This window comes from Thamnophis sirtalis, unplaced genomic scaffold (assembly GCF_051295495.1).
Source record: "Thamnophis sirtalis isolate CommonGarterSnake01/CBP01778 unplaced genomic scaffold, rThaSir2_p1.2 scaffold_5, whole genome shotgun sequence".
Taxonomy (NCBI): domain Eukaryota; kingdom Metazoa; phylum Chordata; class Lepidosauria; order Squamata; family Natricidae; genus Thamnophis; species Thamnophis sirtalis.
This window is the reverse complement of record NW_028261385.1, coordinates 121,777,221-121,801,236: the sequence shown is the minus strand read 5'-3', so window position 1 is coordinate 121,801,236 and position 24,016 is coordinate 121,777,221. Positions and strand designations below refer to the sequence as shown.

At 41.4% G+C, this 24,016-nt stretch overlaps 1 protein-coding gene and 1 pseudogene across 1 annotated transcript; both read right to left on the bottom strand.

Moving 5' to 3' along the window:
• Window positions 1-896: 896 nt before the first annotated feature.
• LGALSL (galectin like) lies at window positions 897-12,700 on the bottom strand. The gene is made up of 5 exons (XM_014062305.2): window positions 12,442-12,700; window positions 11,754-11,825; window positions 11,545-11,633; window positions 10,854-11,031; window positions 897-1,856 (listed from the first exon to the last, which is right to left on the bottom strand). Exons 1-5 carry the CDS (start codon window positions 12,472-12,474, stop codon window positions 1,713-1,715), a joined length of 516 nt encoding a protein of 171 aa, XP_013917780.1. The 5' UTR covers window positions 12,475-12,700; the 3' UTR covers window positions 897-1,712.
• Window positions 12,701-23,246: 10,546 nt separating this feature from the next.
• Window positions 23,247-23,714, bottom strand: LOC148045625 (histone H3-like centromeric protein A pseudogene; annotated as a pseudogene).
• Between the last annotated feature and the right edge of the window lie 302 nt (window positions 23,715-24,016).

The following is a 24,016-nucleotide window of genomic DNA, read 5'->3' as shown; positions in this document are numbered from 1 at the left end:
ATAAATTATTTTGTTCCTTTTTTTTGCCTTTAAAAAAAGTTATACTACAAAAGTCTCCATAATAAATGTCTTTAAAAGTCCCTATAATACAAATTCTAAAAATAATGCAAATACACCTTTTTCTTCACACTGTAACACTCAAATAAACCTTTGTTGTTCACTGTGTTTATGGTCCCATGTGTGTAAATTGCACTGATTACTAAAGTACCAAAGGGAGGAGGGGGGAGAATCACTGTGTTCATTCACTCATTCTGTAGTATAATCATAATAACACAGTTATGCTCTTCAATGAAGACTATTTGTGAACATCCAATATTCCTTTATTAGGAAAATTAGATTAAATTATAAATTGGGCCATTTATAAGGGCTAATTTTTTGTCCTTAGATGAGCTGAGAATTTCATCCTCTTCCTCAACCAGGACAGCAGCCACCAAGGGCATTGATTTGCAAAAAATGCATGGTATTCTCAAACTCAAACAGTGCTTTCTTATAATGTTTACTTAGAAATCAATTTCATTGCCCAGAAGGGGGCTTACTCCTGGATAATGAGTATAGCAGGACTGCAGTGTATGCATATCCCAATCAAATTAGAAATCCTTATTAGCTGAGGGAAGGAGTGAATTCTGAGTACCATTTACAGCAAAATTACAACATACTGAAAACAATTTCTGGTGAAAACATGACAATAATCTTTTGTGACATTGTGAGGGCACCACAAAAATATCCCCAACCACCTTAAGATAAAACAGCAGGTATTTCCAAAATGATATGTTACTATAACATGGTATCTTGAGAATGCTTATACTTTACCCCTCTAAAGCTTCAATAATATTGTTTCATTTTTTTTTTCTGTTAATACATTAACACAATGAGTACCAATAAATAAACTAGAGGAAAGCTCTTAAAAGATTGTATTAATATTACATTGTGCAAAACATGTAATGACCTACATTCTATACACATACCCTGACTAAAATATGCAGGCTAAATTCAGAAGCCATTATTCAGTTTCTCTTTTTCCTTGGCAATTCAAGTGGTCACAATCCTGTAATTAGGTGTGCTGTCTTCCCTTGATTCTGTGGGATGAAGGAGATAAGCATGTGCTAGACCACTGCCCCAGTATTCGGCCAAGACTGCACTGTTAACATCTGTGGATCCTTTGTTATTGGTTTGAATAAAACCAACTATAGGCGTTGAATAATGGCTTCCATATTTGGCCTGATTTTGTGATTGGTGTTACACTTACATTAATCCCCTTAAGTGCAGGAGAACTTTTTTAGGATGATGATGATGATGATGATTTGCAAAAAGAAAAGTCACTGTTGTAATCGATTTAGCAGTTGATTTCCAAACCTGCCTTCTTATTGGGAAGATGGATAGCTTATACAGTTTAGACAATGAAGTAACTCTTTCAAGATCCATTATAATGTGATTATCCAGCAGGGGTAGGCTTTTTGTTCCATAAAAGAAGGAGGGCTCAGTATCTATTTATCATTAAGTGCTTTCTTCATTCAAATAAACAATAGTTCAATTCATCAACATGTCTTTTGTTGCTGAGAAGACAATAATGATCCCTGTCTGGTATCTGGGTGTCCCAAACGAAATTCTCATTGCTTCTTCAGACAGAGGCTAACAGAACCCGAGCCAATTTGGAATCTAAAATTTTGGTTTTCTTTTTTTTTCTTTTTAAATAATAATTTGAAAAACCTAGGTCAACCAAGTTTAGTAATCTGAAGGTCTCCATTTATCTTTATTGTATCAATAGCTGATAACTTCTCAATGCGATGGTAAAAATCAAAAAGCTGATGTCCATCCACGAATATTCTAAAACGAGGGTGTTCACACAATATTTCAACCTGTAAGAAATAAAGTATGGATGAGGACCACAATTTTAATTGGAAGGAACATTTTAAGAACTCACAAGTAGTGTTGATATAATAAATGCTATCTATCTTACATCACTTTGACCACCTATGTGGTTTGGACCAGATCACTCACAGAGTGATCTCTTTTGCAATCCAAGTAAACAGATAAGTGATCTATGCAGAACTGAAAGGCTATTTGCAGCTGAGGAAAGAAAACCTTCTCACAGAATCTTTGATTGATGTCACTAAAGCCCCCAAGTCAAATTCAGTTTCATATTTGTAGTCAGAGAATAAGTATAGTTTCCCAGGTATTAACTCAAGTAGTAATTAACTAAAGCAGTACTGATGGGTTAAAATTGCATCATTGAGTGCATGGTGTAGATGAGGATGAAAAGGCAGTATGGTACAATAACAATGCAGATCATGCAATATAAGTACAACTGAATAGCTGGGGTATCTTCTTTAGCATGTCAATTATGAATCTCATAGATAATATACTGGCCTTTTTTTCTAATGCAAGTATAAGTGTGCAAAGGTCTAACACTTAAATGCCTCCCATAACTAGATGGGAAAAGCATATCCATAACTTAGATTTTGCAAAAAATTTCCATCAGTAACACTATATATATTTTCAGAGTATTTAAAGGAAATATGTGGTGTGAATATAAATCTTTCTCTGATTTAGTATTTAAAAGACAGGATCTAATAGCTAATTGATGCAAATAAAGGATTGCATCCAACCTTATGCAAGTCATCTTCTACAGGTGTGGTTGGACTTTCCCATGGTCTCCCTAAACGGAGTTAATTTGTGTAGATCTTGTAATTTGTGCTGAAAGGCGCAGAGGGAAAAAGGAGAGCTTTATTTGCCAATTGTATCATTTTGCTACTAGTTGAACACAGTTGAAGATTTGTTAAATTAATATCCTGCATTCTTCCAGGGACTGAAAGCAGTATATCTAACTTAGGATTTTCACCCGGTTTCACCCCACAATATCACCACTACTACACTGAGAGAGAAAATATCCAGCACTTGATCATCCCTCAAGCTTTCATGTCTAATGGTAGTTTTGTTCTCCACAAGTCTAGTGCAAAATCTTAAGTGCTCTGTTGTACTAACTTTCTTTACTCTTTAACACACTAATCATAAAGGCTTTTACTTGTACAACCCAATGAAGCAATAACTACAATTTTTAAGTTTCATGCCAGTTATTTCAAATTCAAACCTATGTATATGAGAACTTAGTAACTATAGAAGCAATTATTAATGTCCTTTGTGAGATCTTATGGTGAGTATACATGATTTTTTTTTTAAAAAATGGACCCAAATCTTGAATGATAACGTGGAGATTTTATTCCTTCCAAAAATACTGGCTGCTACCAGGACAGAAATAAAACTTTTTATTTTGCCTCTATTTAATAAAAATTAAGCATATTGATATGACTACACTATAGTTACTATATGTGCTTAATAATCTTGCTTTATTGTAACATTAACTATTACAATTTGTAATACGTTCTATTTCTTGGGACTCTGCACAACCCTGAAGGTTTAGGACATTCACTTCTGGTATCAGTGAATAAAAAGAAAGAGAGCACTCAGTGATGATGGGCATAATCAATCAAAACCAAGCACTTTTAAACCATGATCATTTTGAATGGAAGACAATAGCAAAATTTCATTTAGAGTCTTTAAAACTTTTGTTTAAGCTCTCCAAATACCCATAAATAATGTTCTGATCTCATCTTCATTATTCATATACAGTTACCTGAAAGCAAATATTTGCCATACAAAAGAAAAAAAAATCCTGAATTGCATCAAACTCGTAAATTTCTTCTCAACCCCTACAAAATTTAGACGCTGGAACAGTATTCAAGATGATTCCCCAAATTTTCTTACTGACAAATGAGTTTTCCTTGTCTGGTGACAATGAATATCTCTAGGATTCCAAATGAAGTACAATTGAGCAGACCACCAATGATTTAGCATGCTGGAGTAGTTTACCAATGATCACACTGTTGGGGATTACAGCAACTATCATCCAATAGATCTGGAAGATGCCTATATCAGTAATGGCAAACCTTTTCGGCACCGAATGCAGAAAAGATTGCGCGGAAACATTGCACGTTCCGCAGTCATCGGGGCTGCGCTCCAGAAAAGCTGAACTTCTGGGTTCTAGTGCGCATGCAAGCTCAACAATCAGCCGATTGGCGCCCATGCGCAGACCAGTTTTTGGTACTGCTGCACGTGCGAAGAGATCACGCTCTGGAAAAGCTGAACTTCCAGGTTCTAGCGTGCATGCCCACCAAATGATCAGCTGCCCAGCGTGCATGCACACACTGGTTTTCAGCACTGCCTCATGTGCGAAGGACAGCTGATCATCGCAGGTGCACGCATGCCAGAAACCCAGAAGACAAACAAGCAAGGCCGTGTGCTATAGGTTCGCCATCAAGGCCCTATATTATACCCTATAATTGGGGAAGCCCATTGAAAAGTATAATCACTTGCTGAAAACATCATCACTGATCATTGCCGGGAGCGTTTATGATTCACAGAATACTATGCCAAACACATACAAGGAATTATATTCATTTCTACAACTATAAGACAACAAGATCCAGTTCTCAAACCCAAATGATATTTTGCTGAAATTAGTGGTTATTGTGGTGTGGCCTGGGCTCCCTAAAATCCTTTCAGGGGGTTCACAAAGTTAAATAGTATTTTTAAATTACTCAGTTTTCTAATATAGTAAACATCAAGATATCATACGTGTAAACCAAAGTTCTCTGTGATTCTCAATCATTTTTAAGAATTAAAGGAGCCCTGAGACTAAAATGTTTGAGAACCACTGGCTTAGATTATAAAAAAATGTGCTCTCTACAGGACTACCTTTGAAGGTTGTTTAACAGCTTATTATAACAAGATTATTCAATGGCCCATGTAATAGGGTTCACTTTTCAAATAGCTACAATGTTTACTCCCAACAAATCAAATTGAATACACTAGATTTAAGTTACAAATCTTTATGACCAGGGTACCAAAGGAACTGCCTTCTTAGATGGTGATTTAATCCATGGATGGCAGTGACGTGCAGTCAGGGGAGGCACAGCCTCACCACTGTCAATCATGAAAAGGAAAAAAAAATGTAAACGGCGAGTGCTGAGGTTAGGCTAGCTAGCTCTGCCTCACCGTGAATGACTGCCTGTTTAAAAAAGCCTCTAAAAAGCGCCCTCTACTATGAGGCAGGAGAACTGCATGCCTCATCGAGTCTGACTTTTTAGGCGCTCAAGCAAAGTTAAGCGAAGGTTAAAAGCCAAAAAAAATCCTGAGGTAGTTGAGGCACGCAGTTCTCCTGCCTCATAGTAGAGGGCGCATTTTTTAGAGGCTTCAACTCTGTCATTCTGTTTAAAGCTGCAGGGTCGCGCTCACTCTTCCTCCTCTCTTTCTCCGCTTCTGATGCCCCCCCCACCCCCACCCCATGGTCCCTCTTTTTCTTCAAATTTCCTTTTTTTCTTTTTTCTTTAATAAATGCAATGCTCAGGCATTCTCTCCTCTCCCGCGACACCCCACTGCCTAAAGCACTTTCTTTTGCCCGCCTGAGCTCGCGGCAGAGCTCAGGTGAGCGAAAGAAAGTGCTTTAGGCTCAGGCGGGCAAAAGAAAGTGCTTCACTGGCTAAAGCACTTTCTTTCGCCCGCCTGAGCTAGCGGCAGAGCTCAGGCGGGCTGCCGCGAGCTCAGACGGGTGAAAGAAAGTGCTTTAGGTTTAGGTGGGCGAAAGAAAGTGCTTCACTGACTGAAGCGCCTGAGCTCTGCTGCGGGCGAAATAAAGTGCTTTAGTCAGTGGGGTATCATTCTCTCCTCTTCCCCAACACCCCACAGACTAAAGGACTTTCTTTCACCCACCTGCATTCTGTCCTCTTCCCCGACACCCCACTGACTAAAGCACTTTCTTTCGCCCGCCTGAGCTCTGCCGCGGGTGAAAGAAAGTGCTTTAGTCAGTGGGGTGTCAGGGGAGAGGAGAGAATCCCTGAGTATCTGATTGTGATGACATCAGTGCCTCACCAGCCATAAACCTCACCGCACGTCACTGATGGATGGCCACTGGGATCAGCATCAAAGGCTCTGTGGCAGGGTCTTCTGACAACTGATAAAATGATTGATAAAATGAATAAATGGACATATTTTTTAAAATAACAACACACTAATTCCACTTTAGGGACCTTTTCCCAACAGTCTTGCTTGTCCACTTAACTAATTCTTTGCCTTTTAAATGTTGGATTTGGTAGTTATTGGCAATGTTTCAGATTTATGCTTGCTGACTGTGATTGGATTTCTTGATTCTATTTGTTTGGGCTCCTTGCCATTCCAGCTCCTTTGATAGACTGACTGACCAATGCCAAATGATGCCCTCCTTTGCTCTTGACTCCTTAAACAATATATTGTCTTCATGTCCTAAAACCAGTGTTGCAAAGCAAATGCAATGTGGCTCTTAGGATAACAGTGACATTATTGGAGAAGTCCATACAGCCATTGGAAACTAATGCAGGACTTGTTGGGTTCTGATAGCTATTCTGAGCTAATTTCATATCTGTGCATACCACTTACCCTGTATTTCTTACTAGTTTTTCTTCCTCGCATTTTTTAAAAAGTATAAAACAGCAATAAACAATATTGAAAACTATCATTAAAATGTTGGTTTCTCTGAAGTTTCCACTGAGTACTTATTAAGAACAAAGCAATGCATTTTATATATAAATAGATCTAAATGACCTCCACCAACAGACAAGGAATCACATAATCCTAAAATGTACTATTCACAAAGGAATTAAAGCCCAGAAAGTATAAACTTTTAATAGCATGGGTTTCTGTTTTTCAGTGCTGTTCCTTATATGGCACTGTTTCTTGTCATTATCCTACAGAGCAGAGTCCCCCAGGGGAGGACTGTAAAATAAATATATGAGATACATAAGAAAACTTTAAAAAGTTTTTAAAAAAACACTATTATTTTTTCTCTTCTCATTCCAGCGCAGTAAGTCATCTAGGAATGAATGTCCTTCCAGTCAGCGGAGGGGAAAGATCAGTATGCGATCACCATTGAGATATAAGGTCAATGCTGTTGAATAACTATGTGAAGTTTTTGAAGAGGTGAGCACAGAGTGAGGCATCATCAATACGCAGATGATATCCAGTTAAATATTCCATCACAGCAAGCCCAGTACTTAAGAGGCTGTCAGCATCTGGATGAGAAAACCAGACTAACATTGAACCTCAGTAAGACAAAGTGACTATGGATCAAAAATCTGATTGAGATTGGATGTAGTCTATCTTTGGCCCTGTGTGAGATTGTGTTTACACCCTGGAGTTCCTTTTATACTAGCAGTCCATGTTTGAACAGCAGGTAGATAACATGACAAAGTTGTGCTTTGTCATGAGAGTCCCCTTTTGCGACCTTCTGACAAGTAAAGTCAATGGGGAAACCAGACTCACTTAACAACTTATGTTCTTATTTTAATAACTGCAGTAATTCACTTAACAATTATGGCAAGAAAGGTTGTAAAATGGGGGGAAACTCACTTAACTGTCTCATTTAGAAACAGAAATTTTGGGCTCAGCGGTGGTTGTAAGCCAAGGCCTACCTAAGAGCCTCGGTGGCGCAGTGGTTAGAGTGCAGTACTGCAGTCTACTTCTGCTGATTGCTGGCTGCCAGCTGCCTGCAATTTGTCAGTTCAAATCCCACCGGGCTCAAGGTTGACTCAGCCTTCCATCCTTTCGAGGTGGGTAAAATAAGGACCCAGATTGTTGGGGGCAATATGCTCACTCTGTAAAACTGCTTAGAGCGGGATATAAAGCACTGTAAAGTGGTATATAAGTCTAAGTGCTATTGCTACCTGTATAGGAATTTTACTGGATGCCTCTTAGCTTTTAAATGCAATTCAACATGCTGGTGATCACTTTAAAACCCTACACAACTCATGGTTGAATCTGCCTGTTTACTAAGGTCTAGCGGTCCAGTCCTTGTGACTTGTTTATAGTTTAACCACAGAGGAAACATATAGTCAAATCTTCTCAGTGATAGCCTTGTATGGCATATGGTTCTTAATGGCCCGCTATGGCTGCTGTTGTATTGGTGAGAGTCAGCAAATGAAGAAAGAAAAAGGGAGAAGTTCAATTCTTAAGGGGTAGCTATGATGTCACAAGGGCTGTTGAGCTGACCTGGGGGGAGATGCAGAAACTGCAGTTCCATTGGCCCAGCCTGGTATATACTGTTGGAGGCTAGAGTCCTAGAGGGACATCCACCTCCTCAGTTGCTGGGGGACATTCCATTTTGATCTGACCCAAAATTGGAGAAAGAGAGGAGAGAAAAAGAAGATGCAAAATGGGAGTTGCTGGAGAGAAAAGGTGAAGTGTGGAGTTATATAAGCACACAGAACTCTTCTCCATCTATGGCCATTAAGAGAGAAGAGAAATCCATGGTGGAGGAAGGGAAGGGAAGTCCCAGGGAGATGATATCTTCAACCAAGAAGCAGAGAACCAGCTACTGTTGAAAAAGCTCTGATCTCTGGGGAAGGCCTGGGCAGAAAACCCTGAAGGTGGTTCTTCCCCCAAGAAGGGAGAAGGTGACCAGCCAGATGGATCCAGAAGGATTTGAGCCCATTCTTTTCTTTTCACTTTCTGTAATAAGCCCAGAAATGGGAGGGAGATAGAATGAAGAGGGAGGAAGTGAAGCAGTTAGCCGGAGAATTAGAGAATAATCTCTGGGAGAGAGATTAGGATTTGACAACGAGCAAAAGCCAGGATTGTGTTGTACGTACATGTTATAAATATGTTTACTATTAAAATGGCTTCACTATATATAGTAAAAGAAAGCATAGATCTTGCCACTGTCTTTTTCTCTGTCAATTGCCATCCTTCCAAGCCTAAATATGCCTCGAGTTTAAAAGAATCCCGTCCCACTATGACACCTTCCTTTGGAAAACTCTTCCTTTGGAAAACTCTATCTCCTGATTTCTAAACCACACTGTCCTTATTTTGGAATAGCTGTGAAAATATGAGGGCTTTAGGGGACAAATAAGACCTTTAAATCACCAGTGTGAAACTTGCAGTGTCACATTTGTCTTGCAGTGTCACACAAATGTCATGTAACATTTTGTGATGTTTTCCCCATTTGCCGAAATGAGTGGGCGTGGCCTTTGTGTGACGCATCTGGCCCACGGGCCGCCAGTTTAACACCCCTGTTTTAAATGATGGCTCATCAGATTGTTTGCAAATTGTTATGGACTGAATTTATTACAAGTTTTTAGCCCTCCCTAACAATATCTTTATAAGTCACTCAGGATCTTCAGAAATAAACTAAGGTAAGTAAATAAATTAAGTGAATAAGTAAAGTAAGTAAGTAATCAAATTGCATGTTTCATTAAATGAAGTTTTAATTTATGATCCCTATAAGGGGGCAGTTTATTTTATGAAAATCAAATGCAAACATTTTCAGAGACAAAAAAAAAAAAAAAACCCAGAGGAACCACTGCAGATGGTCTTGATTATTTCCCAACATTCTCCTGTATCACCTGAATGTAATATTTTGAAGTGTCATCTGAGGAATCCAATGCCCTTCCTCCTGGTCTTGCATGGGTATCTTCAATGAATGTATATGGAGTCAAAAGAGGAGAGGAATCTAGTAATTCATGACCTCACACAACCATGAATATGGGACTTTTTTCCTGCTATTTATTAAAGGTATTTATTATTTCCATTTTTCAGGCTTCTGTATGAGCCTGAAAAAAAAGTAGCTGATTTAATGAGTCAAATTATTTTCACAATGCATCTTTAATGCTGCTCTTATATCAATAGCATTTTTTCCCTAAGAATCATGGAAGGCTGAATGAATAATGGAGAATGTTTTTTAAAGTACAGGCAGCTCTAAAAATCTATCTTTCCATTTGAATTTAATGCTATGACAGCATAGTTTGTTTTGTTGATTATCTCTACGTCAAGAGTCTAAGAGTGCTTTTCATTTGAATGTGCATCCAATTATATAGGTAGTCTTCAACTTACAACAATTCAGCTAGTGACCATTCAAAGTTACAACAGCACGGAAAAAAGGGACTTATAACCTTTTTTCACACTTACAATCTTTGTAACAGCCCCAGGATCATGGGATCCAAATTCAGATGCTTTTACAACTGGTTCATACTTATGACTGTTGCTGTGTCCCAAAGTCATGCGATCCCCTTTTGCAACCTTTTGATACGCAAAATCAATGTGGAAACCAGATTCACTCAACAATGTGGTACTAACTTATCAACTGCAGTTATTCACTTAACAACTGTAGGTTAAGAAATGTCATAAAATGGGGCAAAACTCACTTAACAAATGTCTCACTTAGGAACAGAGATTTTGGGCTCCATTGTAGTCTTAAGTTGAGGACTACCTGTATTACATCCCTTTTCTGTTATTATAATGAGATGATGTAAAAGAACAGAATAAGACCCAAATACATCAAGCGTGCTTTAAAAGAACACCATTGCTATAACTGTTATAGATATAAGAAGCTAAACTCACTCCAGGAGAGTGAGTAGCAATATATGAAAAGCACTTTAACCTAGAATAGGGAGACCTACACAATAAAACAAAAAGCCATGGAGACAATACCATTGAGTATAGAAATCTTATGGCAACCACTTCAAATAATGTCATGACATAGAGTGTTTTTAATTTATGTTTATAATAACCATGCCAAGAAAGTTTCCTGTGCTTCTAAATATTGCCATCTTTTATTTGTTGTCATGTTCCTCTATCTGGATTGAGTAAATTGCCATCAGAATGAATGTATTCTTGGTCTTTGCCTAATATTACATTCCTACAGATAAAGTCTATATACAGTGTTATTTAGAGGACAAAAATTAGCACTGAAGCACACCCAGAACAAAACCATCAAAGTTACATCAGTGTCAACAGTGTCAGTGGTTAGTCAATAAACTCTCAGTACTCACCCTGAAGGGCTGGTCAGGGATAAATGGGAAATATGGAAGAGACGACTGTTCTTCACCCCAATCTCCAGATATGCAGGAATTCCTGAGGAACTGTTTATCTGAAAATATGGCTTTCAGTTCGATTGCTGTATCCGCAGGAGGGTCTTCTGAATCTCCACATGTAAGACTGATGTCAAAACTGTGAAAAGCAAGAATATCTCCTCACTCACCCAAAAGAAGCAATGAAATCCAAGATGCAGCTTCTGGCTAAACAAATGTCTTTCTAGCTAGCATTGCCAAAAGTAATTATAGTTGGTGTTGTTTAGGTTTCAAGTACACCACTTGTATCTTCTGTACTGCCATTTCTCAACATACTTAGTTCCTTCACCCCTACCAAGGAGATACTCTGTACCCAGAGACCATGTGTGAAGCATCCCTCCTTGTGCCCACTTATAAGAAGTCTTCCCTTAAAAATAAATATTACATCTATATCTGCCTCCTCCCTATAGGTCAAATGAGAAACCAACATTCTATATTTACAACTACAGATAAAAATAACTGTCCTCGGGAATGAGGGATGTTGGGCAGATACATTCTTCTTGTGGGAACACAGTTTTTTCTCTTGTGGTTCTTGGAGAGAGAAGGAATGCATGGATAGGGATGGAAAAACCCTGCCAGGAGAAGAAATCAGGCTGGGCCTGTGTCTTATTACCTCTCTGGGTTGAGATCCACGATGCCCATTACCACGACTTTCTTGCCTGGCCTCATTCCTCCTTTGATGTGTCCACAGAAAGGGACAATCTGGAAAAGGATTGCAGGGAGTCAAAATGAGTAGCCTCTGATTACAGAGTGGAAGGAGAAGGGGGCCAGATCAGGCCCAATATAATAAAGAGAGGGAGAGAGGGAAAGCAAATCCTTTACCAGTCGTGGAAAATACACTTCGGCTTGAACTGGGGATCCCAAGGAGTTGTTTAAAAGTCTGTCCTCTATTTTCTAAAAGCAAAAACAAAACAACACATTCAGACCCAGAAGGCACCCTTTGTGTTCAGCCCAGGGAGGATGGAAAGAGGAAGAAAGGGGGGGGGGAGGCTGAGCAACAGAGCGCCAATTTCATTTTAAGTCTTGAAGAGAGAATCCATCTTTTTCCTCCAGCCCTTTCGCAAAACAAAGGGTGTTGCCTCCCAATTCCCCAGCAAAGTCCTCCAGGTACAATTCATGTCTGACTGCTCAGATCCATGCACCCCTCCCCCGCTCCCCATCTGGGCATCTCACACACCTGATCAGCCAGGTACAAAAAAACGCAAAATAGGTTTATCTCCACCACCACCCCTCAACACACAAACACACACCGGCAGGGAGAAGGAATAAGAAATCCAGCCCTCCCCAGCCTTTCAGTCCCCGAGGCGTTTTTCTTGACGCCGCTGCAAACAGGTCCCCCTCCTTCTCTCCAGATCCCAATCCGCAGCTTCCCCACTCCCAGCTCGAATCCGTCGCTAGGCGGGATCACGGCGAGAGGCCACAAGAACCAAGCGCCACCGACCCACCTGAAACGCCCGGCCCTCACCTTGCCGCCCGGGAACCGAGAAGAAATTAGGAAAGGACCACTTACCGCCGCGTCCCTCTCTGCTACCGACCCCGCCATCTTGTTCACACGGTGCAGCGAGCTAAGCCTCGATCGGCTGGAGGAGAAAGAGGGGGAGCTGCAGAAGGGCAGAACCCGGCTTAGACGTGCCTGCCGAGCGCTGGCCAAGCCGCATCCGGAGCTGAACTGGCAGGGAAGCGGAGAGAGGGAGGGAACCAGAGGGGGAGGGACGGGGGCGGGAGCTAATCTCGGCTGTCCCGAGCCCGGGATCCGGGAGGCATTCTCCGTAAGTCTCCCCCCTAGCCGGCCACGCCGCGCGGAGTTGGGGATGCAGCAGCAGCAGCAGCAAGCAGCGGCGCAGTGGAAGATGGAAGGCGCAGAGCCGGCCGGCTGCTCGATCACCCTGGCACTTTAGAGAGCCCTGGCCCGGATTTCAGGGCATAAGACTGAAAGGAGCCGGGCGGAGTCGGCAGTAGCTCAGGCTGTTGCAGCTTCTTCCGTTCGTACTTTGCCTCCGAGCTGTTTTGCTGCGGGAAAGCAGGAAGAGAAGGGAAAGCAGTCGGCTCTGGAAGGGGCCACAATGCAGCCCGCCCGGTCTCGGGAGGTGGCAGCGATGGTGGCGGTTCTAAATAGATCCGGTTAAAAAGGGGAGCCGGCTTGGATGGGCGGTGGAGCGGGCGGGGTGCAGTTTGGGCTCCGCCGTTGGTAGAACGGGATGGGCCTGCCTGCAAGACGCACTGGGATGATCGCTGTGAAATGCTAGTTAATCTACCCCCCCCCCTTACAGCTTCTACATACACTACAATAAAGAATACTAATTAGAACTAATAGGTAATAAATCATTGCTTTTATTTTTTTCTTTACTGTTTTTTGTATATGTTTTATTTGCAGTTTTAACAACCAACATATTTTGTGGACAGTGTATGGCTGGGTCAATACATTTTTGCACAGTGCTGACAATAACAATACAATTACATACACATAGATTTTGTCTTCCAACTTCTGACCTTAATATGCTCATTATGATTATATTTTTATATATCAATATATATAATACTAATTTCTCAATTTGTACTTATCCCCCCACCCCGCTGGAATTTTATTTTTCTTTGTTGATAATGCAGTCATTAGCCATTTAATTATTTCAGCTCATTAAAAAAAGAGTACGGTACCCCTTGATAGCATTATCCACAGTAGCTTCATATGGGAAATTCTTTTTCTTTTTTCTAAAATCATCTCCTTTTCTCTTCAAATATTAAAAACCTTTACAACTCCTTTTGGTTAACTTTCATTCAAAAAGATAGACTGGAATAAAGTTTCTGCCGCCTTTGGCAAACATTTGGAAACTACTGTAATGATACTGCCACCCGGTGCTGACTGGGGCCTGTACTCAAAGCAGGTTATTCTTGCATTAGTGTGTGCCTTGATTGTGCAATTTAAAGAGCTCCATCATTTTGTATAGCTCAGCAACAGGATATTTAAAGGGCCTTCAACCTCACTGTCTAGTGAGACCTTTGGGAAAAACTACGTGGGGAGGCAACTCGGTGGCCACAGGTACCTGCCAATCTCCCTGCCCACCTGAATTTAAAAAAAAAACACGAAATGAGACACTGGAATGTTCCAGTGTGCCAGGCTGTTGTATTGACTTTATTTACTGAGGCCCACACAGACTAAATAGGCAAAATTAAAGGTAGTAGTGGTTGTAGCCCAGTGCTTTGGAAGTGTGCCTGTTTGTCTAGCAGAAAGTCACAAATAAATTGGGGTAGATAGACAACCTTCTGAAACGCTAGAAGTGATGATAGATCAATTGATATAGCAAGATATAGATGATTAAAAATGTTTTAAATCATTAATGAACCTCATAACATTGGCTCATAAAAAAGGGATAGTTGGCCATGCTTATTGTGCTAGATATTTTGGGGAGAACATTTGTTTCCAATGTTTCAGGTGTGGCCATTGGCCTCAAAAGATTGCTAATCCCTCCACAACTCCATATCTAAGAAGGTTGCCTATGCCAAAGGGCCTGTTCTGTGTCTTATTGAGAACTTTAAAATATTTTAATCTGAGATGTTTATACAGCTATTTATTAATTTCTAAGAAATCTACATTATAAGGATCAACAAAAAAGTCCCACTTGGGTATCTTCATTACTGTAGTTTTGGAGGTCTTTTGAGTTGAAAACGGGTGGGGAGTTTTTTATAAATAAAAAACTGAGAACATATTAAGCACAATATGTTAGCTAAACTTAAATTAACATTGTTCCAGTACAATTTGCAATAACTGTACAATTATTACTATGAACATAAATTAAGAAAGAAAATAAAACATCTATTCTAAGATCAATGGATGAAGATTTGAATCAATAAACGTTGATTTAGACTTTAAGTAAATAGTGCAACTTCATTTTGCATCTCTTGAAAATTTTGTTAATCTTCGTTCAAATTAACCTTAAATGGTTACACAAGCTACATATTTTAAAATATAGCCACCTGTCCACACAACTTAGGAAAGTTTAGCTAACATATTGTGCTTAATAAGTTCTCAGTTTTTTATTTATAAAGATAGCCCATATGAAGAGTTACCAGTATATAGTCCTCTAAGAAATATTCCTGTTAATGTTGGGAAGAACATCCAATGAAGTGGAGTATGAAATTTATTCATCCATCCATCAAATGTATATGCTGCTCATCTCACTGTCAAAGTCACTGAGCAGCTTACAACAGAATAAAAGCAAATAAGTGCAGAGAAGAAATGCAAAGTGCAGAGAAGAGCAACAAAATAATTAGGGGACTGGAGACTAAAATATATGATGAACAGTTGCAGGAACTGAGTATATGTAGTCTAATGCAGAGAAGGACCAGGGTGACACAATAGCAGTGTTCCAATATCTCAGAAGAGGGAGTCAGCCATCCTATTCTACAAAGCACCTAAAGAAGACAAGAATTAACAGATGGAAACTTACCAAGTAGAGATCCAACCTAGAACTAAGGAGAAATTTTCTGATAGTGGGAATAATTAATGGAATTGCTTGCCTTCAGAAGTTGCCATTTGTCTGGAATGGTATACGGCCGTGATGGTGAACCTGTGGCACACGGAGCCATATTTACTGGCATGGCAGCCTTCAGCTGATTTTCGGCCTTCTGGAGGGTTGGGGGAAGGTCATTTTTGCCCTCCCCAGGCTTCTGGAAAGCCTCTGGAGCCTGGGGAGAGCAAAAAACAGGTTCACTTCCGGTTGGGCCGTTTTTCGCCCTCCCCAGGCTTCAGGAAACCCCATGGGGGTCGTGCGTGCATGCATGGTGGGGTCATGCGTGTATGTGCAGGTGGGGGTAGTTATGCGCATATGTGCAGGTGGGTGGGCACTTGTGTGCACGCAATAGCGCATGCATGTGCAATTTTGGCACACATTTAGAAAAAGGTTAGCCATCACTAGTATAAGATCTCCTGCCTGAGCAGTGGGTTGGACTAAATTTCCAAGGTTCCTTTCAATTTCTTTTCTATTCAAAATTAAAAGCGTTATAAGCATTCATTTGATTCATAAAAAGTACATAATATTTTTTTTTAATCATGTTGCCTTTGCTTTAAGAAATAGCACCAAATCTACATATTCCTCTGGATCCCATTATTGAGTCATAATTGGCATTGTGAATGTTCTTTCCTGAAAGCTGAGCTTTGGCCAAATAGGTCATAAACATCCATCCTATCTGGTCCCTCAAGATTCATAGTGGGCTGTCTCCTGGTCTCCTGTTTGGTTTTACTATTTAAAAGAGAAATGTTCTCTCTAGTCAGTCATGATCCTGCATCAGGATGAGCCATGAATTTGTATATTGTGAAACAATAGGAATCTTGGGGAGTGTGGCTTGGAGTTTGTGTTGATTCCCCCTATACACACAGAGACACATGTGCCACAATGAAAATCTAAAGGATATTTCCAAATTGTAAAGAAGGAAAAATCAGTCACATCCATAAATATCTATACCTAGTCACAGATAGATTTGTCTACTGACAGACATTTGTTTTATTTTTTAACTTGTCCACAATCTCAGGCAAAAAGTGCTAACAAGGATCTATAGGACTGCTGAACAGGAGTTGACAAGAACAGGCAACTAATTATAACGATACTGTTTGGTGATGCTCTGAACTTCATATATTCTCTAAAGGATATTTCTACTAATTTCAAAGAACTACCTATGATTATTGAAAGGCCTACAAAGATAGTTTTTTTACAAAATATGCATATAAGAATGTTATCTAGTCAGTTTGGTCTAGTAGGTGGTAAAAAAAACAGGTTTTTAAAAATAATTTTTACATATTAAGAGCTAAATGAAAATGTTACATTTTTCTTGCTCTGACCATTCCAGGATATTCAGGCATAGAGGGAAAGTAAGCCTGAAATGGAATGGACAGGATTGGGTTTTCATGCACAGGTAAACTAAGTATGATCTTTTCTCCAGGTTTTCCAGTATCCTGGATTTCCTAGATTTTGGCTTAGCATTAATTATTTTGAAAATATTGGGACCATAGCATCTAAGAAAACATTTTATTATTGATTTTTTCCATGCAAATCTGTATTTATTTTTATTTTGTATTTTTATATGTACATACAGATAGTCCTCAACGTATGACCACAATTGAGCAGGGGGAAAAAATTATGTTGCCCAGTGAGACATGTGTTAAGTGAGTTTTACCCCATTTTACGCCCTTTCTTGCCACAGATTAAGTGAATCACTGCAGTTGTTAAGTGGGCAACACAGTTGTTAAATGAATCTGGCTTCTCCATTGACTTTGCTTGTCAGAAGATTGCAAAAGGAGGTCTAGTGGTTAGGGCATCAGGCTAGAAAGCGGGAGACCATGAGTTCAGGTCCCACCTTAGCCATGAAATCCAGCTGGATGACCGTTAGACTAATCACTCTGTTAGGTCAGCTCACCTCACAGGACTGCTGTGGGGAAAATAGGAAGAGGATGTTGTGTGGGATATGCAAGTTTGCAAGTTTAATAACATTTATATGCCGCCCAATCCCGTAGGACTCCGGGCGGCTGACAGTACAGAAATAAATAAATAAAAATAAAATACAGGAAAAGAAAAGATAGATTTAAAAACAGCACACCATGCACTCCGTTCTAATTGGGGCTGGACCGTATTTTGGGGTCAACAGCCCCAGGCCTGCCGGAACTTTGAGTTATTTGTAAAAATAATAAAGGCAGGATATAAATAAATTGAATGAATGAATGAATGAATGAATGAATGAATGAATGAATGAATAAATAAATAAATAATATCCTTATTCCATATCGGTGATGTTCAAACATAAAGTGCTTCCTTTCCTTCTCTCCATCTGGTAATATAGAATGGCAGCTTGTTCATATCCGTGGCTTCCAATGGGGTTTTAAGCACTATAGAATGACAGCCTGCACAGAAGTAGCATCCTCTCCAAGCACTCTTCCAGTTTCAGTTTCAGTTTCAGTTTCACTTTATTTGTATGCCGCCCTTTTCCCTGGGGGGGACTCAGGGCGGCTCACAGTTCAAAGGGGGGGGGGGAGGACAAACAATTTACAACATAAAGGCACTACATCATTTAAGAACTCAACAGTCATACAATTCGAGTAGGGGTTAGAGTCTTTAACCTCAGGCCAGCCGGGATAGCCAGATTTTAAGGGCGGCGCGGAAGGTCTGGAGGGTGGTGAGGGTCCGGATCTCCACGGGGAGTTCGTTCCAGAGGGTCGGAGCAGCCACCGAGAAGGCTCTCCTCCGGGTAGTTGCCAGTCTACACTGGCTGGCTGATGGAATTCGGAGGAGGCCTAATCTATGCGATCTTATCGGTCTAGTGGAGGTAATTGGCAGTAGGCGGTCTCTCAAGTACCCAGATCCAATACCATGAAGGGCTTCCAGCCAGGTTCACGCATGTACAGAAAATGTGAGCGGGGGGGGAAAGGACTTTAGACATGCTTGTTATTTTAAAATAATTAAATATTAATATTTAATGCTAGAACATTGTTTCTAGTGAGATTATTACGATTTGGAGAAGGAGCTGTAGAAGCTCCACAGTTAGGAGCAAATAATTTAATTGCTGTCTTATTGATCAACACTAGTTGTAGCAGAAGCAGAGGCAGAATCAAGAGAGGACTGGATCTAGAATTGTTATGTTCCTGCAAGTGCTTCAGGTTCAACCCCTCTTGAGTCCTGTTAACTCTTATCTAGCACCAATTTAGTGTTGAGTCTTAGTTGATATTTGTGTATCAGCATGAGCAATACATCGGCTTAATTGGGACTTCATGTGTAGTCCTGATTCTTTGTGCTTGACATTGATCTCCAAAAAGCTGAATGGGGTTGAATCTCATTATTACTTGGATAGAATATTCCCAAGAAATATAAGGAATATGCACTGGACTGGGAAGTTGGAAAAACATCCTGTAAGATAGTGGCAAGTCACTTCTGTATTGCTATGAAGAAAGTAACACGGATGTTTTCATGAAGCCCCAGGAGCCAAGCTCCTTGTGAAAACCGACTAGAACCAGGCTTTCTCCTTATACAACACTCCCTGAAATTTCTTCTCTCTTATCCTATGCTTGAAAATAAGAGAGATTTTTCTAAGTACTCTGGATAAGATGGCCCCAAAAGGGAAACAAAACAGCTTTGAAGTACTCCCAAAGGGTTGCTATGTGGTAGCGCTAAATAAGTCTTGCCAGATCGCAAACAGATAGGAAGAAATTTTCTACCATCCATTAGTAGAGCCAAAGTTGTATGTAGACTGTATAAGCAGCCTACTACCACTTCCACATCCGAAGTACCAAAGTGCTTGCATGGTGAAAGGATCAGTTGATTACATCACCATTGGCCAGGGGATGCCCAGTTGGAGGCTCCTTTCATGTCTGTTAATGAGACCACCAAAGTGCTACCCATTTATCTATTCATGTTTGTATGCTTTCGAATTATTAAGTCAGCAGGAGCTGGAGCAAATGATGGGAGTTCACCCCAACATGCAGCAGCATTCGGGCTTCAAATGCAAGATTGACAATTGTCAATCCAGCATCTTAAGCATGTGAGCCACTGTGTTCTCTTATAAGCCGGTTTATTAGTAAGAAATGGGTTTAGAAACTTGGGAGACTGAGTTCTTGTCGTGCATTAGGCACAAAGCCTAATGTGATTGCAGGCTCTAGGGGCCCTTAGCCCCAAGGAAGAGGCAATGGCAAAACACTTCTGAAATCATACTAGGAAAACTGCAAAGACTTGTTGAGTAGTTGCCAGGAGTGAACCCTGAGTCAAAGGCTCCAAGCCCTCCCCTCCACCCGACTCACACTGTCCTGAAGAAAGGGCTTTACAGCAAGGTCGGGTAAAAGCAACTGGAGACCAGCCAAAATAAAATGTTCTGAGAAAGGCCACATGGAAGGAACTTCTATTTATAGGCTTCCTTCCAAGTGAATATCACTGAAAACATAATACAATGGGCTGATAGATAAGCAACCAATGGGCTGATAGATAATTTTAAGCCCATAATTAAATATTACTAACCAAACCTGTCTCTTCTCTGATCAGTTCTGACTGAAGCCTAAGTGCTGCAGTAGACATGCAGGATTCCTGGTACAGAACCAAGGAATTTATTCTGAATAGATTATAACAGATTTAAGATAGACTATAAATCACTAGGTGCTCCAAATAATTGTACTTAAGTCCTTGCTTGATAAAAAGCCTAATGGCTACAGGTAAGTTCCTCTAGCCTTAGAAAAATAAGGATGGAAGGGACCTTGAAGGTCTTCTAGAGATCCCCAACTTTTGTGTCTGGCATGGCTGGGGGGGAGGGGGGAGGGGGGAAAGGGGGGAAGGGGAACCAGGTGGTGTGAATGGTGCATGCCCAGGTCCACTCACACGAGAGAAGAGAAGCCTTTGGGGCATGATTTCTCACTCGTTCAGGCTTCTCTACAGCAAAAACTTTTGCAAAGGGACAGAAGGCCTGAGGCAGTGCAAAATTCTCCCTCGAAGCTTTTTGTCATGGAAAAGAGAAACTTTTGGGGACACAGTTATGTGCTCCTTCAGACTCATGGAGGGTGCCTGACGTTCCAAAAGCTGATCAGGTATCCTGTGCAGGCAGCCTCGGTGAGTCAGCAAAGCTGAATGGGGCGTGCTCGTCCCACTCAGCCTCTGCTCTCACCACTCTGGTTTTGAAGCATCGGGAATAGGCGGTTTGGCTGGGGGTGGGGGGAAGAGGGGAACCAGACCATGCAAGTGGCGGGCCATCACCCACATGCAGTTCCATTCAGACAAAAGAAGCTTTTGGGGCACCACGCGCACAAGTGGAACTGTGCCTGTGCACCGGCCCGCTTCTCACGCAGCCCAGTTCTGAATAGTTCACAGCCCAGTAGTGGGCCACAGCCTGGGGGTTAGGGAACCCTGTTCTAGTCCAATCCCCTGTTCAAAGCAGAAACCTTACACCACCCATCAAATGGTTGTCCAGTCTGTTTTTGAAAACCACCAGTCATGGAGTATCCACAACCTCAGGAGGAAAGCTATTCTATTGAATATTCTGTCAGCAAAATTCTCCTTATTTCTAAGTTGGATCTCTCTTTGATAAGCTACCACCTATTACTTCTTGTCCTGCCCTCTGGTGCCCTAAGAGAATAAGTCAATCTCCTCTTCTTTGTGACAGCCCCTCACATATTAAGAGGACTGTAGTCATGTCCCCCCACGCCTTCTCTTCAATAGCCTAGACATAAGTACCTAGCTCCCTCAATTATTTATCACAATTTAGTCTCCAGACACTTTATTACCTGTTGCTCTTCTCTCCACCCTTTCCAGGAACTAACCATCTTTTTTTGTGTCATGGTGACCGGAACTCAACACAGTATTCCAAGTGTGCCCTCACCAGTGTGGTAGTATCACTCATTGTTGTCTTGATGCTCTCCCTGTGGTTAGACTTGCATTGGTTTTGGTAGCTGCTCATTCATACTTAAGTGGTGGTCTAGGATACCAAATTGCTGTTACTACTGTTGAGATAGATAATGCTCATTATATACCTATGCATTTGGTTTTTCTTAAGTGCAAAACCTTATTTTCTCATCACTGAATTAAATCTTGTACAGGGCCCAGTGCTCAAATCTGTCAAGATTCTTTTGAATCTTGGGTATATTTTCTGAAGTGTTAACAATTCCCCCCAGCTTTGTGTCATCTGCAAATTTGCTGACTTCCCCTTCTATCCCCTCACCTAGATCACTTATGATGTGATATCCCACTTGCCTCCGTGTAGATGTAGTTTGACTGAGGACTTCCGCTGAGTGCTGCAAATTATCTGGTGTTGTTACTGACTAGCCCACATTGTTTTATTTTACAAGTAGGTATTTGTACAGGAACACAGTGGCTCATATGGTTAGGGTGCTAGGTTGATATTTTGTGTAATGCCTTACTGAAGTCCAAGTACATCATATCCATAGCATTTCACTGATCCACTAATTAATTTAGTTACTCTAGCAAAAATCATTAAGGTTTGTCTGGCATGATTTTTTAAAACAAACCCATACCGACTTCTAGTATTTACCTTGTTTCTAGGTGCTCACAAATCCTGATTATGTTTTCCAGATAGTGATGTCAAGCTGATTGGGCTATAACCTCCTGGATCCATTTCCCCCCCACCTTTTGGTCGATTGGAACATCAGCTCTTTTCTGGTCCTCCGATATTTCCTCTGTGCTACATGAGCTTTGGAAGATTACATTCAATGGCTTCAAAATTACATCTGCCAGATCCTTCAAAACCCTGGGAGGTAAACCATCTGCAGTTTGTACTCATCCAGAGTAGACAGGTATTCTCTTATTGATTCCTTGTCTATTTGACCTTTATACCAGTTATTTTGTATATTTTATATGTATACCATATATATTTATTCTCCCTCAATGTATAAAGCCTTGTATGTAATGATGTTTGATTGGTGTGGTACTTATTTGAATTAGTCTGACAATGTAATCTGTATGACACCGTTTCTGCTGTTGACTTGAAATATAACCTCAAAATGTTTACTTAGCCTATTTTGCTCTATCTCAGCTCAGGGGTTGCAGAGGGGATCAGTTCTTCCCTTGGCCTTAGTTTGGATATCAGGGAAATAAGTAAAACCACCAGACCAGGAGCAAAGGACAAAGGCGAGACTGAATGTCGTCACATTTGCCCCTCTCCAGCCTGAAAGTAAATGTGGCCACATTGATAATCCCCAATTTGATTCCCCAATGGGAATCAAACTGGGCAGATCTTGAAGGAGTCTGATGGGCATCAAATAATGGGGTGAAGAGGAAGGAAAGGATAACCAATTCAAGAACAATTTATATAAACATTTTCATTTTAAATATTTAAAACTCTGAAGCACAAAAAACAGGCTTCAAGAATAGAAAACATTTTTTCGGTCCTGAAGCAGAAAAACAACAACAAAAAAAACAGGCATCACAAACAGTAAACAATTTTTCAGTCCCCAATATCAGCATGAGAGAAGTTCAAACAGAGGGTTGCAGAAGCTCCCCTGCTGAAAAGCTACTGGCTTTAAAAATGGCTGGAAGGCCAAAAAAGGTCACTCTTGTCCTTGGCTTGGGCCATTCGTTTCTTCTCACCTCTGGGTAGGTGGATCCCTGTTCCCCTTCTGAGCAGGGCAGTAGGAGGAGGGAAGATGTCAACCAGGGAGATCCTGTGGAAGTTCCAGTGAGAGGAAGGGCCCAGGTCAGGTCTCTCAATCCCTGGAATTTTGGAGGCAGGTGGAATTGGCTCTTCTCTGTCTCCAAAGCAGTCCTCCCAGGATGCTTCTTTTGCAGCTCTGTAGCCCCAGAACGTACCTCCTCCTCAGCCCAGGAAAACCAGGGAAGAGAACTAACCCAAACCATCCTGGAGGCCACGGTGCCGCCGAGTTAACTGGATGTCCCTGGGAAGGAGGGTCAGCCGCTTGGCAAGGCAGGTATCTGCCAAGAGCTCTATGAGGAAGGCTTCAGCTGCGGTCTGCAAGGCAAGCAGCGCCGTCGACTGCCAGGTCACGTTAACTCCTCGGGTGTATTCCAGGCAGACATCGCGAACCGCACGAGCGAAGGGCAGTTTCGGAATGAGGAGCCCCGTGATCTCTTGATACTTTTGGATCTCTTGCAAGGCATACTGGCCGGGACGGCACCTCCCTCGTCTTCCACGGCCGACCACTTCTTCTGGGGATCGCCTGGTGCAGGACAGCGGCGAGGGGGTTGCGAGGGGAGATCTCTGGCGCCGAGACCCTTCAGCTCGGCCCCGGTGGGAAGGAGGGGCCGCAGGCGCTTTTCTCTACCCGGAGCCTGATGTTTGGGAAAGCCTCATAACGCTTATAGGGAGAGGCAGCGTCCGCGTGTCCAGCAACAATCCTGCCCGAGTCCCCAGCCGAGCTTTTGTACTGCGCGCCAAGGCTCCCAACTCCGTCCCTCGGTTGAGACCGCGGCCAATCCTTCCAAGCCTCTCGAAAAAGCGGGAAGCCCAGGAGCGAGGCGTGCAACTCGGAGAAAAGTTATTCTTAAAGTAAAAGCACAAGATTAAGAAATTAAGACATAAAGGATTTTTCCCCACAAATTTATTTATGCTTTTTCTGCTGCCCCTCCCCTCCCTCGATTTATCCTTCATAAAGA

Bases quoted from the DNA above. Each gene is read 5' to 3' on its own strand.
- LGALSL (XM_014062305.2), bottom strand. From the start codon at position 12,474: ATGGCGGGGTCGGTAGCAGAGAGGGACGCGGCG. The intron at 11,826-12,441 runs GTAAGTGGTCCT...TTTTGCTTTTAG, and splicing joins TAGCAGAGAGGGACGCGGCG to AAAATAGAGGACAGACTTTT. The intron at 11,634-11,753 runs GTAAAGGATTTG...ATCCTTTTCCAG, and splicing joins AAGTGTATTTTCCACGACTG to ATTGTCCCTTTCTGTGGACA.